Below are 15,596 nucleotides of genomic sequence, written 5' to 3'. Positions count from 1 at the left end.
ATCAATCTCGGGCTCCTACATGCATGCCCATACACATGCATGAGCACACACAAGTGTGCCCATACACATGTAAAAAACGTGAATATATACATATATGCCATACACATGAAAATGAAAAAATGGCGGTGCTGATGATGATTTGTGATCCACAGGCTTAAAGCCAGAAGCTCATGCTTGCCAAGCCCTTCTATGATTATTATCATGCATTCTCTAGATGCTGTAGTTAGTAGTGAATCTGATTTCTTTATGCTCCGGCATTTCCTTTACTGAGAATGCTTAATCACCATTACCTAAAACAAGAGTGCTGACACAGAGGCATTGATTTAACCACTTAATAAAAGCGTCTGACATTGATTCAGACTGCTGCTGATTCATAAGAGGAAAAGTTTCTGAAAAAGTCAGGTGCACATAGCTTTCCCTTTAGAATACAGGAAACCATATGAAAGTATTGGCAATGGAATTAAAGTAACCACAGGGCTGCGCTTGGTAGCATTTTTAACAGACAAAGGCATTTACACAAAACGAGAAAGAATATTCAATTAGGTGGTTATCACAGAGCTGCAGCATTAGTTTCACACCTTTTAATACCAAAGAATATGGTGTTTTAATTAGCTCACGGTCTAGTCTGATAAGAATATAACTAAGAGGGAGTTATTTCTAGTCACAAAACTTTCTTCAAGGGCAGAAGCCTCACCAACTGCCAGGACTAACTATAGCCATCCCTTGGGTGTCTTCCGGGACTGCTTCTGAGACTGGGACACCTTCTTGAAGTTAACGAAAATCTATGGGTGCTTGAGCCTCTCAGCTAGAATGCTCTAAGTGTCTGCAGCCCCTTCAGACCGTCCTCGCCATCTAATAGTCACACAACAGAGGCACTGCAGCGGTATCTTACGCTCTTCGGGTCTCCCAGGCACAGCTGTTTCAGCTCATCCTTTAGAGCTTGTCCCATCTGATAACCCCACCCTGCCGTCTGTCTGCACTCTCCACAGTCACTCACCCCATGTTTGAAGCTTTTGGGGTGAAGCCCCCAAACTTCATTTCTCTATGAAGTCACTCCATCATTCTTGCTTGAGCATAGTGCTTCTTCACAGCACGGCTTTACCTTGCCCAGATGTTGTACCTTCTTTTCCTGGGAACAAAGTTCTCTTGACTTCTTTCACATCCTAACTAGAATTAGGAGCCCTTACAAGCTGCTGTTAAAATCACTGGTGTCCGAGAAGCTAAAATGTTTTGATAATAATGGTAGATGCATACTCTAAAGTTCAATACTTACGGTATAAGCAGGATATGGGCTTAGTATGCTTAGGTGTACAAGCAAATGCACACGAATAATTGTGTGTACACTACATCTAGAACACGTAATTAGAGTTTGTACAATTAAAACATGCCATTTAATAGGTTTAAGAACATACAAATTAAGACTAAATGTAATGAAATATGTTCAAGAATCCTATTGCTAATTTAAAAGACCTGCTGGAACGACATGACCAAGTGGAGTGACACACCATGTCCACAGACTGCTAGAGTGTCAGATCTTTCCAAACTGAGATTAGGATCAATGTAAACATGAGCAGGAAGAATACAGGCAATTCTAAGATGCATAGAGAAATATGAATACCATAGCATAGCCAAAAATATTTTGAAAAGGGATTCAATATATAGGAGATTTATATTATTCGGTATAAGGCTGATTATAACAATCAAGACAAAATTTGTTAAAAAAAAAAAAAAAAAAAAAAAAAAAGACAAATCAGTGAATGGAGTGGAATATTAAGTCCCAAACAGCCTCACGATTACATGTTCAATTGATTCTCCCCAGAGAAGGAGGTATACTTAATGGAAAAAGGAACATATATTAACAAGTAGTAACTAGACTAGATGCTTGGATTACTTTATAAAAATGAACCTGCCTCTATTTCATCCTATACTCAGAAATTAATTTGAGACAGGAAGTAGACACCATTGTGAACACAAATGTCATTTGCTTTCTAGGAAAGCACAGGGGCGCGTCTTTGTAGCCTTCAGTTAGGCAAAGAGTCTTCAGAAAAGGCACAAGGGCACTGGTAAGAAAATTAAAAACTGACAACATATATTCCGTGAGACTTAAGATCTGACGCTTATGAAGAGATACCTCTGAGAAAATGATCGGGCCACAGGATGGGAAATTACAAGTTCTCATTCAGAGCCTATAAATTTCTATGATATAACATTACACAGTTTTTAAGAGGATGAAGGACCAAATCATGTATCACACAAATATTAAGGCGTATAAATGACCAATAAGCACTGAAAAGAGTTCTCAACATCATCAGATGTCAGAGAAACAAATGTTAATACAGTGAGATGGCATGCCTGTTTGTAGGCGTGACTGTTGGCACTCTGCCACAAAGAGATAGATTCCATGCTCAGTGAATATGCCTGAGTTCAGCCAGGTGCTGGAGGCCATGACACGGCAGAGTCTTAGAGCAAAGAGCCTTGGGGAGGGAGAAGAGGCAGGGAGAGGCCAAGTGGTCTACATGAAGAAATACTACTCAGGGGAAAAAGAGAACAGATTTGTGGAGCTCAGACACAGGGTGAGCGGAAGGAGCCAGTCTCTCTGCCTTAGAAGCTCCACAGCAGGTGAGCTCAGCTACAGACACACAGAGGGAGCTGCAGGGGCTGGGGCAGGCAGGGTCAGAAAAGTGGTTCTCAGAAGCTTCTCAGACACTGGACACTTGTGTTATACAGTCTGCCCTCTGCCAAAACTCGCCAAAGCATGTCGAAATTTATACATTTCAGTGCATGCAAAGTAAGCCCCACGCTTTTCACTTTAGCTTTTATTTTAATTTAAATGAAAAGAAAAAGAAAGACAAAAGCAATTCTAGGACAAGCAGTATGTGACTGCAACCTTCAGTTTTGTTAAAAATAACAACAAAAAATAGGATCTACTATCACTACATATAAAAGGTGCATCTTGACACCCAGAAAGTAGGAAGAATGTAATAATATATTTTTGCATTTATGTATTTGTGTGTGTGTGTGTGTGTGTGTGTGTGTGTGTGTGTGTGTGTGTGTGTTTAGAACAAAGCATACTATATCATGCATGTGGAGGTCAGAGAATTTTTGGTAGTTTGGTTAAAGTGTTTTCTCCTTCCGTCATGTGCACCCCAGGCACTGGATTCAGGTTAACAGGCTTGGTGGCAAGCGCTTTAACCCAGTGAGCCTGGTCGCTGGCCCGATAATAAAATTTTTAATAGAAAATGCAATGCATTTTGTTTTCTTCATTTTACCATAAAAGGAATCTCCCTTGTTAGGCTGTCTGCTCATATGGCTCAAAGGCCAGCGACGAAAGGAAGGGATGCTTCAGATTACAGGACGGCCACAAAGTGAAAGACTGTAGGAAGAACCGTTAGCATGAGGCCAAGGGACCGGAAATGACTCAGGTAAAAATGGGACTCCCAGAACTAACTGACCTAGGGCCTGAGGAATTTAGCCAGTCCTTTCTAGGACTCAGCCTTGGCTACAGCTGTAGCTCAGTGCTAGCACGCTTCTCCAGTGTGCCTCAGGTTCAGTCCCTGCACACATGAATAAAGCCAATCCTATCTGACCCTATGTCCCCCCTTAACGGACACCCTAGAAATTATAGTAAAACAAACCTCAGAGGACACCAAAGGCTGAAGAAAGACACAAACCATCTAGGGACCGTGGGCTCCTGGGTGGCAGTGGTAATTTCCCCGGGTTTCTTTCTGAGTCACACATCTCCACTATAGCTAAAGAAGCTACAGGTACCAACAGATGTTGGCAAATGCCTCAACAAAAGCCTGCCATCTGTAGTCAAAGGGGCAGGTAAGGACAGCCTTGCTCCACAGCATTCTGCCACACGCTTGCTCTAGTTCATCGAGACCACACAGGGAAGGCTCTGTCCACACGACCCATAGCTGAACAGGCCACACGGATAGTCTTCGATGCCAACCGGCGGTAGCGAGATCCTCAAGGGGAGCTATGACTCCCACCTCCTGGCAGTGGAGAGGCTCTTTCCTCTCCCATACGGGGTGCTGTCAGAGAAGGCCTGGTGAGAACTTGGCTTTAACATGAAAGTGACAAGCTCACATGGGGAAAGTGATGAGCTGTTCCTGTTCCTCACCAACAGGGCGGAATCAGTGAGGCCGAGCTGAACGGCCCCTACTCCCTGGAAATAACAAGGAGATATCATCCCTTATACTGTCTGGGTTTTTTTTTTTTTCTGTCGCTGTGATTAAACTAAGGGTATGAACGGTTTATTTAGATCACACTTAGATCATGGTCCTTCATTGAGGGAAGTCAGGGGAGGAACTTAGGTAGAAGCTTGAGGCAGCAACTGTGGAGGAACAATGCTGCTTGCTGGCTTGCTAGCTCCCTGGTCCACGGCTAGCTTTTTTATTCCACCCAGGAAATGGTGCCACCCACAATGGGATGGGTCCTTCCTACATCAGGTAACAATCAAGATAGTTCCCCGTGCCAACCTAATCTGGGTTCTCCCTCAGCCGCCACCACCTTCTCAGGTGACGGTAGACCAGTGGTTCTAACCTGTGGGTCGCTACCTCTTTGGGCATTTGAATGGCCTTTTCATAGAGATCTCCTAAGACCACTGTGGGGAAAAAAAAACGGATATTACATCACAATTCATAACAGTAGCAAAATGAAATAGCAATGAAATGATTTTATGGTTGGGAGGGTCACCACAGCATGAGGAACTGCATTAAAGGGCTGCAGGGTTAGGAAGGTTGAGAACCGTTGCTTTAGACTGTGTTGAGTGGACAGCTAAAAGCTAACTAGAACATCCATAAACGGAGACTGAGTAAAGAACTCCGAATTTCTATCCCTTTACGCGGTGATAAGGTGAGATGCTCCGCCCCCTTTCCCTCACAGTGCTAGAGGACACCTGCTGAAGAAGCTTAAACAGATCCAGATTGTTTTCTGACATACAGCCTCAAACATTCAAGTTTCAATGAAAAGTCACTCATTATACCCAGAACCAGGGAAACGTCCAGCTATAGGAAGATGACAAACAATGAGGCCAGCATAGAGATAGGACAGATGGGAGAATTAACGGGTGGAGACTGAAGCAGCCACATAAAATGCTCCTGTGGTTAGTTATGAGCGGCTTGAACACAGAGAACAATACCTTCGTATGTCCCAGGGTGGTAAAAATAGAAAGCGGTGACGCCACCAAAGGCTGTGCCCAAGCAAAGCACACAAAAACCCCTGGATTGCTAACACATGACTCTGGGAGTGTAAAAAATGTCACATCTGCTCCAGAAAGGAAGATTGGAAAGTCCTGAAAAATATCAACACGTATCCACCATATGTTCTAGCAAGAGTTCTTGGGCATTTACATTGGAGAAATTAGAATTTATAGTCACACAAAATCCTGTACACCGGTGCTGAGGGTGGTTTTAGCATTAACCGTTAAAAACTAGGCTGAGTGTTCACACTGTTGTATACCCACGGTGTGAAACACTACTCAGAAATTGTAAACCAGGCTCTTGATATGTGAAACAGCACAGACATAGCACCAGGAGATTATGTAGGAGGAGACAGCTGACTCTAAAGTGTGTATGTTATGTGACCCAGCAATGAATGGTTATTATGCAAATGAAGAATGGATTGGTGCATATGAGCTGGGATTAAACAGAGGGGAAAAAAGAGAGTATGACTGTGATAGAACCACGAGGGGGCTCCTGTGGTGATGGAAACACACACCATCCTCTCCACGGCACGGTAACTGTATCCAGACCCTTCATGAGATATTCCAAAGCTTTGCAAGATATTTCCAGAAAAGGGGAAACTAGGTAAAGGATTGTGACTCTGCTATACATTATTCTTAACAACTGTATACGAACTTGTAATTCTCCCCAAATAAGACACTTAATTAAGAAAGAAAAACCAAAGAAATCACAGAATAAATTTCAAGTTAGAGTCTAACAAGAGAATTTTATATAAGCCCCCAAAGCCTCCTCCTTTAATTTTTATGCCTTTTTAGTTGGCATATAATGTGCACAAAGAGATCTAAGCTCAGCCGCTTGCTAAATTATCCCAGAATTTATCACACAGGTTAAGAAATGCAGCATCTGCCTCCCAAAAGACTTTTAAAAAGTCTCCTATGCTCACGCCTGACATTTTTATTACATTGGCTCAGCAGTAACCCATTAGCTTAACAGAATGGGGACTATGGATGTGCTGTAAGCCTATGGCTGTGATGGAGCCTCTGGCTGTGATGTAAGCCTCTGGCTATGATGTGAGCCTATGGCTGTGATAGAGCTTATGGCTATGATGAGTCTATAGCTGTTATGTGAGCCTATGTCTGTGATGGAGCCTATGGCTGTGATAGAGCCTACGGCTGTGATAGAGTCTATGGCTGTGATGTGAGCCTATGGCTGTGATAGAGCCTATGGCTGTGATAGAGTCTATGGCTGTGATGTGAGCCTATGGCTGTGATAGAGCCTATGGCTGTGATAGAGTCTACGGCTGTGATGTGAGCCTATGGCTGTGATAGAGTCTACGGCTGTGATAAAGTCTACGGCTGTGATGGAGCCTATGGCTGTGATAGAGCCTATGGCTGTGATAGAGTCTATGGCTGTCATAGAGCCTATGGCTGTGATGGAGTCTATGGCTGTGATAGAGCCTATGGCTGTGATGTGAGCCTTTGGCTGTGGTAGAGCCTATGGCTGTGGTAGAGCCTACAGCTGTAATAGAGCCTATGGCTGTGATGGAGCCTATGGCTGTGATAGAGCCTATGGCTGTGATGGAGTCTATGGCTGTCATAGAGCCTATGGCTGTGATGGAGTCTATGGCTGTGATAGAGCCTATGGAGAGCCTATGGCTGTAATAGAGTCTATGGCTATGATGGAGCCTATGGCTGTGATAGAGCCTATGGCTGTGATGTGAGCCTTTGGCTGTGGTAGAGCCTATGGCTGTGGTAGAGCCTACGGCTGTAATAGAGCCTATGGCTGTGATGGAGCCTATGGCTGTGATGTGAACCTATGGCTGTGATGTGAACCTATGGCTGTGATGTGAGCCTATGGCTGTGATGGAGCCTACGGCTGTAATAGAGCCTATGGCTATGATGTGAGCCTACAGCTGTGACATGAGCAACTAGCTGCCCAGGAAAGGAGGATGCAAGATCCTTAGCTTCCCACAGATGTACTAGCTCTCACAGATCAAAATTTGTCCCTTCCTTCTCACCCCTACATAACTATCTTTGTCTGGTTACTAAGTCTCAAGCATTGTATGTCTCCCAGAGAAGGGAAAACTCTAAGCTTCACACAGCAACACTTTTTCTTCTAAAATAAAAGAGCAAATGGGGACAAAAAAGGCACTGGGACAGGGCCACAGTCCTTGAGAGACAGGTCCTGGCATAAGAGCAGTTACTGCTTTTACAGAGGACCTGGGTTCTGTTCCCAGCACCCACATCTGGCAGCTAACAACTGCCTGTAACACTAGTTCTGGAGGATCTAACGCCCTCTACTGGCCCCTTCAGGGGTAGCATGAGCATAGTGCACATAAGCCACACATACAGAAAAATAAATTAATAAATATTAAAGATAATAATTGAGGGGAATAGGTGGCTTACTTCAGAAAATGAAAAGCAGCCATAAGTAGATTTGCTTTTATGTTAACTTATTTCTTTTTTTTTAAAGATTATTTATTTATTATGTATCCTATGTTCCATTTGCATGTACACATGCATGCCAGAAGAGGGCATCAGATCACATTTTAGATGGCTGTGAGCTACCATGTGGTTGCTGGGAATTGAACTCAGGACCTTTAGAAGCACAGTCGGTCCTCTTAACCGCTGAGCCATCTCTCCAGCCCCCTATATTAACTTATTTCAAAATGGATACACTGGGGTTTATTTGTTTCTGTTTCAAGTGAAATCCGCTGTATTTTACAAGAAGCATAATAAGATCACTGTCCACAACTGTGACTGGGGTCTGGTGGGACCATCTCCTGAAAGGTCTCATTGGTACAGCACAATCAGTCTTAGGTATAAATTTCAACCATCAGAAGCGTGTGAAACCTGGGCTGAGGACGTGAGACCTCATAAAGAAGAGTGTCCCAGTTTCCCAGCACACGAGGCATCTCCCTGAGGGCTCAGGCTGATGCCCCTGGGTATCAGCAAAACAACTCGGCCCCCACTGCAGTTACAACACGCTGCTCTTGAGCAAAGGAAATAGAATAATCTTGCTTCATTTTCCTGATACACAAAGCTCTACTGTGGGCATGATGCCTGACCAGGTGGCCACCAGGTGAAGATCAGAACTGGTGTCTGGGTATGATCCCATGATCTGCTGTTACTGGTGGAACTGAAGGAAACTAAATCCTACTTGTATTTTCTTAACCTCAGCTGAGTGACTCCATTTATCAGTTCAAGCTTGTGTTTCATGCCACCGAGGGGCACACAGGGACGGCGGGGCGGTGGGAGAGAAGGGGGCATTCCTTAACCCTTAGCAGTGACCTGTGGCACTAATAGTCTTCCCATCACTCTGTTTTAAGATCTTTGGTCCTAGGACAGATGGGTGGCTTGGCTAGGCTGTAGTTGCTCCTTGCTGTCCCCTGGAGGGGAACCTCGAGAAGAGACAGTGGGTTCAGCCCCATTCTGGCTGTCCTTTCAATTCCAGCAGAAGTTTTTGGCCTTTCTATACATGAGTCCACGCATCCAGTGAGACCATTCCAAAGCAACCCCATCCCAACATCACTTCCTATTCCTTGACCTTGGCCCCAGGCAGGACCTGTGTCTCCTTTCCCTGGCAGACTAGTTCTTACTACCTTTGCCCTCGGCAGGGGTGACACAGAGGGATTTCCTTACTTTAACACTTGCCAGAAGCCACACCAAATGAGGCTGAAGTGGGCGGGAAGCAGAGAGTGTGGGCAGTAGCAGGGCCAAGGAGCCCTGCCTCAGTTTCCTACTCCCGTGGACATTTCTGACACCCACTGCCTGAAACCTCAGCCCATGCCACCATTGGCACTTGCCATCTGAACACCTGCTGAGGTGCCTTGAGCAAAGGGAAATACGGATGGGGAGGCTAAGTTGTCTGCAGAAGGACCATCCCACGGAGCATAGAAAACAGCCAAGGAAGCCTCTACAGGAAGTGCAATCTCTGGGAACCTTGAGTGTGGGGCATGCCTCCCCCTGACCCCCCCCTGCCGCCAAGCCATCTTTCCCACTTACAGCCTTTCCCCTAATTGGTTTAATCTGTTATTTTTCTGCATCAAATCTTTTAGCTACTAGACAGTATTCTAAGTTACAGCCTAGTCTTAGTTCAAAATAAATGAGTAACTTGACTGAATAAATGCACTACACATATATAAATAAAAGCCATGTAAGGTACCCGTGTAACGAATGAGTATTACTCATCCTGAATTCAAACAGTAGCCCAGAGATCCCTGCAGCTGGCCACAGTCCTGCACATTGCTACTCCAAGCCATATCTAAGAATAAAGCCATGCACCAGGGGCACTGGGAACTACGAGAAGGGCCCATTGGTCATCAGTCTTGAATGCTTTTCCTCCTCGGAAACTCAACTATTTGACTGACTGAACTGAAACTGTAACTCTGGCCCTAAGGGTCATTCTAGTAGGTACAGCCCACAGCCAAGATCACACACTACCCACGAGCAACCAACGACGGCTCTCATCTATTCCAGGAGAAAATGATTCATCCCTTCCAGCAGGGCAGAGCAAGGCTGCTGGGTCAGCGCTGCTTTCTCTGACTAGTGAAGTAAAACAAACCTGGGCTCTGCTTGGCACCTCTGTGGGTGCATCATAAGAAAGAGCCTGAGAGTCACAGGAGAAGGACTCGGGGGGGGGGGGCTTAGCTCCAGCAGAGACGTGCCCTGGCTGGAGATAGAACAGCATTTGGGTGGAGTACTGCAATGTGCGAGGATGTAGGGGTAGGAGTGTCAAAAGTTCTTGGACATAGTCCCAGCTGGTATTTCTCTTCTCATTGGTGTTGGATCACTGTGAGTTTCGTGTGTGATTTCCCATGGCCTCTGAGAGGTAGAGGGTTAGCCCGCTTCTTGCTGGGCCTGGTTTCCCAAACCTCCCTGGATTCCTGGCAAGCCATTTGTGAATCCTTGATGCCTATGTTTCGACCTCAGCAGGAAACAGAACCTGGTTCAACATTTTGCCAAGTATTATCTCTACCATCCTGCAGAGGGTCCGCTTTGGATCCGCAGCCCACAGCTAGGCTGTGGTTCTCTTAGCACACACCAACTGGAAAGCCCCGTTGGGTGTTGGTTTTGCTGTGTGATCTGACCACACAGCCACTTGCATTTCATTCATCTCTGTATGCCCTTGACAGAGGGTCACAGTTGCAAAGTTGGTGGCAACTGACAGAGCAGGGTGGCTGTGCCCAGGTCAGAGGACAAAATGAGACTATCCTGTCCACAACGTAAGTTTACTTCAAAGGATGCTGTGAGTCAAGAGACTTGGAACTAAAAAAAAAAAAAAAAAAAAAAAAGTATATGTATTCATATTTGCTGATTTCAGAAGCTGAGATTGGAATTTTATGTTTTTAATCAAAATGACATTTAAGGCTGCAAAGATGGGTCAGGCAAGCATTTTACCAAACTGTAAGTACAATGTGTGTACATGTGGAGGCCAAATTTGACTATTTTCCCTCAATTGTCCCCCACCCTGTTTTTTTGAGACAGGGTCCTCACTATGCTCTTTGACCAGCTAGACTGGCTGGCCAGCAAGATCCAGCATTTCCACCTACCTCTACCCGTCCTCCAGCACTGCGGCCAGAGATACCTAGTGCCACCACGGCCAGCTTTTTACATGTGACTGGAACTCAAGCCCTCCTGCTTACATGGCAGGTGCTGACTGAGTCATTTCCCCAGCCCTGTGTGCTGAGCTGGCATCTTGGGTGGCTTTTAACTACACTGTCTGTTACTTTTACTCACTTATTAAATGGATATTTTGTCAGTCTTATATACCTTGAAGGTCTTTGTTAGAATGAACAGAATATTTTCTTTCTAGTACACATATTTCTAGCTATCGCTAGACCACCGCTTCACGGTAAGTCCTGGGTGGTGAGGACGCCCTTGGTGTCTGAAGTGAGTCCAGGCTCATTGCTCTGGCCCAGGCTTTGTTCTTGTCTTGGAGAACTTTCTAGTCTAGAATGCTTTTATATTTCTAGAGAAGAGCCAAAAATGATCCAAAGAGTTCTCTTGTGCCCTGTACATGGTCTTACACAGCTCTGGCCCAGTGTGAAAACTAAAAAGCAACACTAGAGCACAGCTGTCACTCAGGTCACACTGGTCCCTCTACTGAAGTCCTTCGCTGCTCTAGCACCTGGTCCTCAGTCACACGTGGGGTCTGTCCTTAGGTCTGAGAGGGTTTCCATCCTTCCTTGTCTTTGGGGCACACTGGTCTCACTGTGCAGACCACCTTTCACTTAGGCTTTGCCTGATGCTTCTTTTCTCGTGATTACACTAGAGCTACGGGTTTCAGGGAAGAAAGAAGCGCTTTCTTAGCACATGGTATCAGAAGCCCATGCTACGAACACACCCTGCTATTAGTGTGAGTAAAACCACATACTTCCTTATGGGGAAATCTGCCAGGGTTCTCCTCTTCATACTCCATGTTTTTGAGAATGTTTATTTTATTTTTACTTATGTGTATATGAGTGTATCTGTGTGTGGGTAGGTACACATCAAGAGGAGTGCCCTAAGAGGACAGAAGAAGGCGTCAGATTCTTCTGCAACTGGACTTACAGACACTGTGAGCCTCCACACATGGGTATGTGCTTTTCATGGCTGAGCCGTCCCTCCCGTCTCAATTATTTTTATGTTTTGTCTCAACTTTAGACATTTTCTAAGACTTACTGCTCCTTTTCTCAACAAGTGGTTAGGAGCCAGGAACAGACTTGGGGTGTGTTTGCTGCTGCTTGCTGGTGCCATTTTCTAGCAAGCAAGGAGGCTTGGAGGTAGGAAAACACAGGTTTCTCTACCTTTGGGCTGGTTGCTCTTTTACTCTGAAGCCCAATTCCTCATCAGTGAGTAAGGAGAAACAAAAGCCACTCACATGGTTGCAGGATTGTGTGGAATGACATCATAGAGGCTGGCTGTTTCTGAAAGTAACCATATTTTCCAGTGTATAAGACAACTGGGCATATAAGATGACCCCCAACTTTTCCAGTTAAAATATAGAATTTAGAATATACTTCCTGTATAAGACTACCCCTCTTCCAATGCACTCCTGTGCAGCAGACTCAGGCATGTGTATATTTGAAGACAGGGCACAGATAGCCAGGCACTTTATTAAATGCCAGCAGACAGGCAGTGCCAACCTACGCTGCCCCTTTAAGGCACCCTCCACACTCATCAGAAGTCAAATGGGCAGGTTCTGGTAGAGAGCCAATCCACGCTTGTTCCTGAAGAAAATGGATTCCCCTTCTCATAGCAGTCATTGATTGCCTATAGCTCTTCATCTAGGGGTGGGGCCTGGTGAGATTTCCTCACCTTGCCCATCCATGTTGTCATGCCAACTGTTGACCTTATGTAAATCTTGCTTGGGCAACCATATTGTTGAGATTTCATGGCTGCAGCTTTCTTGTCATTTCTAGAAGACACTATCGAGTAGTGTCCTGGTTCTCTGGCTCTTGCCATGTTTCTATCCTCTCTTCAGTGTGTAATTTTTTTTTTTAAACTAAGCCCAAAGTGAGCACTGTCTTTGTGAAATGTCCCCACCAAAGACAGCTGCCATCCATTCATTGCCTCTCTTGCTGTTCAGGCATGCCCTCAGAGTTTATGTATCAGAGGGGCTGGCTGGGCTGTTAAGGTACTGGCTTCTCTTCCAGGAGATATGTATTCAATTCCTAGTGCTCACAGGGTGGTTTATGACTGTCTGATACTCCAGTCCCAGTGAATCCAATGCCATTTCTGGCCACTGAGGGCGTTGCACCACCTGGTACAAGACATATATTCAGGCAAGCACTCATAAGGTAAAAATGAATGGCATATGCGCTGTCTTCAGCCACGGGCCCTGCCATCAGGTTGTGAAACGCAATCTGTAGCCTTGGCAGTAACCTGTGATATTTGGGGGTTCTCCTTTGGCCAACAACCCAATAAGATGTAACCCATTCCTGCCACAAGGTTTTACTTGGTGGTTTAAGAAGTCTAGTTGGGGCACTGTCCTCCCCATTATAGGTTGACTCCATTTAGGCTCCTTTCCTATATTTTAGGAAGCCTCTAAGGCAGTAGGCTTCCATATGGTTTTTCAAATGGCATTTAGTGTTAGCTGTCCCTCCCCAAATTCCCTGAATTCCCTTGTTCTCCCATTTCCCTCCCCCACTTAATCCTCCTATTCTAGTTCCCCATAACACTATCCTCTCTTTCGCCTTCCTTAGGAGATTCATCATAGAAATGTCTTCTTCAGTAGATGGGAATTAGCACAAGGCCCACAACCAGACAATGTATAGAGAATGAGAGACTTTGGACCACTCAGTCCTGTACAGGATGTCTTTGTCAAATTCCCCTTGACACTCAGGAATCTATGTAAAAGAAGAGGTGGAAATATTGTAAGAGTCAGAAGCGATGGATGACTCTAAGGGACATCATCCTCCAGACAATGGAGCCGGGGTACATATGAACTCATAGAGACTGTAGTATCTTGCACCAAGACCCACACAGGTTCAAGCCAATGGGGTCTCAGCCCTGAGAGGGAGAGTGGTCCTACCCACAACAAAGAAGCTACTTGGAACTGATAGCTGCTGGCAAAGGAAAATCAGTTTTCTTCAACTGAGTGTCTCTGGGCATACTAGCTGCACGGTGTGTTTACACACTGTGTTTTCCTCACTATCACAAGCTCCTCTGAGTGCTCCTCAGGCTGACATCTCTGTGCGTCTGCAGAGGAGGTGTGCTAGGAGCAGGCTTCGTCTCTGCCGCCACCTGTGTTCTCTATCCTCAGAGCGGCCATTTGGGGAGGGCTAATGGCACCACCTTATGTCCAGGTGCTAAGTAGCTATTCCCTTCTGTTGTCGACACTGACATAAAAATATTGCAGGATTTTCTTCTGAGTAACAAGGATGAGTTAATAGGCTTTAGAAAAAGTAGAACAATTATTAATACCCACCCCTGCCAAGGCCAGGCACATGTTCCTGTCTTTGCTTTCAATGTCAGGAAGCACATGTTCAGTGAGTTAGCCCTTGTCACTTAATAGACTTGTAACAGACTGTGAAACTATGCACACAAAGTCCTAGAGGCCTAAAGCCAGGGCTCAGAAAGTGATAACAGAATGGCAGAGCAGTTTTCTAGAAAAGCAAAGAGCACTGGAGCCTCTTACCTGAGTCCTGATTCCCATGCTGGCCGTGGGAGTCAGGTATTTATGCTCTAAGTACCAGCTTTGCTCCTGAACCACCAGCTTTGTTCCATACAGCAGACAAAACGGAGAGATAGGAGAGAAACAAACATTAGAAAACTGGGGACTGGAAGGCATCAGAGGGGACATCATATCTTCAATTAAAATGGCCATGTTTTAGACACAGAGTATATGGGTTTTTTCCCCACTTTCCAACAAACCTGGAGAAGAAATCTAAAACTGGACTAGACAGTAAAGTGAGGCTCCCCGTATCACTTAACTTCAAGGAATCTTAGCACACAGTCAACCACGGCTCGCATGCAGCTTCGCTTCGTGTCCTCCCCACCCAGGTGGCTTAGACGTGCGCACAGACTGGATTGTAAACTGCACACGTGGCTCTGATTATTCCCCTTCTCATTCATGAAAAATACTCAGCAGTGCCATCTCGACATTTTTCCACTGAGCCCCATTTCATTAAGCTCTCATAAAAATAGCCTCATTTACATCTTGCCTCAGTATGGTTTGTTTTTCCCCCCCCTGTTACATTTCTGAAACTGAGTGCCCTGCGTGATATCACAGGCAGCCACCAAGCAAAAAATAACTTAGTTTTCCAGAGGCTTCTCATCCAACAACTCATTCATTCACTGTTTAGTGTTCTGTGGTCTCAAATCACACAGAAAGTGGGGGGAGGGGTGCTATGCAAGGGCCTTCGGCCTCCACCCCCAGCTTCAGTAATTCGACTTCAGACCTTCTCGTTCCATGTCCACCTCCCACCATGTCCCCTCGGTAGTCTTGTGGCAAAAAGCCCAGCCTGACCACTTCACCCACAAACACACCTCACCTTCATATCTCTAAAAGATAATGACTTTTGTGAGGATGGTAGGGACATAGCTCAGTGACAAGAGTGCTTGCCTCTCATGTGGAACAGCTCAGTTTAGATCCCCACCACCCACTTAAAAAAAAAAAAAAAAAAAAGCTAGGTTTCATAGAGAATGCCTGTAATCCTAGAACTAAGAAGTGGAGACAGCAGGTTCCCTGGCCAGTCATTCTAGCCAGCCAATAAGCTCTAAGTTCAGTGAGAGACCCTGCCTCAAAAAGCAAACCAATTAAAGAAGACACCCAGTGCCCATTTCTGCTCTCCCATATACATATGCATGGGTGAGTGTATATTCATACCTAGGTGCACACACACGTGCATATATACAATATATATGTAGGCAAAATGTAGGAAAAGCACAAGGGATGGTGAAGGTGGTCCTCACAGCTGGAAACCCT

At 45.3% G+C, this 15,596-nt stretch overlaps 1 protein-coding gene across 1 annotated transcript in view; it reads right to left on the bottom strand.

The window, feature by feature from the left end:
• Positions 1–15,596, bottom strand: part of Acoxl (acyl-CoA oxidase like) — a 257,256-nt gene that overhangs the window by 4,841 nt on the left and 236,819 nt on the right. The window contains 1 exon segment of the mRNA XM_051144918.1: positions 14,307–14,409. Coding sequence (XP_051000875.1) covers positions 14,307–14,409 — 103 coding nt within the window.

The sequence above is a fragment of the Acomys russatus genome, chromosome 4 (genome assembly GCF_903995435.1).
Source record: "Acomys russatus chromosome 4, mAcoRus1.1, whole genome shotgun sequence".
Classification (NCBI taxonomy): Eukaryota; Metazoa; Chordata; class Mammalia; order Rodentia; family Muridae; genus Acomys; species Acomys russatus.
This window is presented reverse-complemented; position numbering and strand designations above follow the sequence as displayed.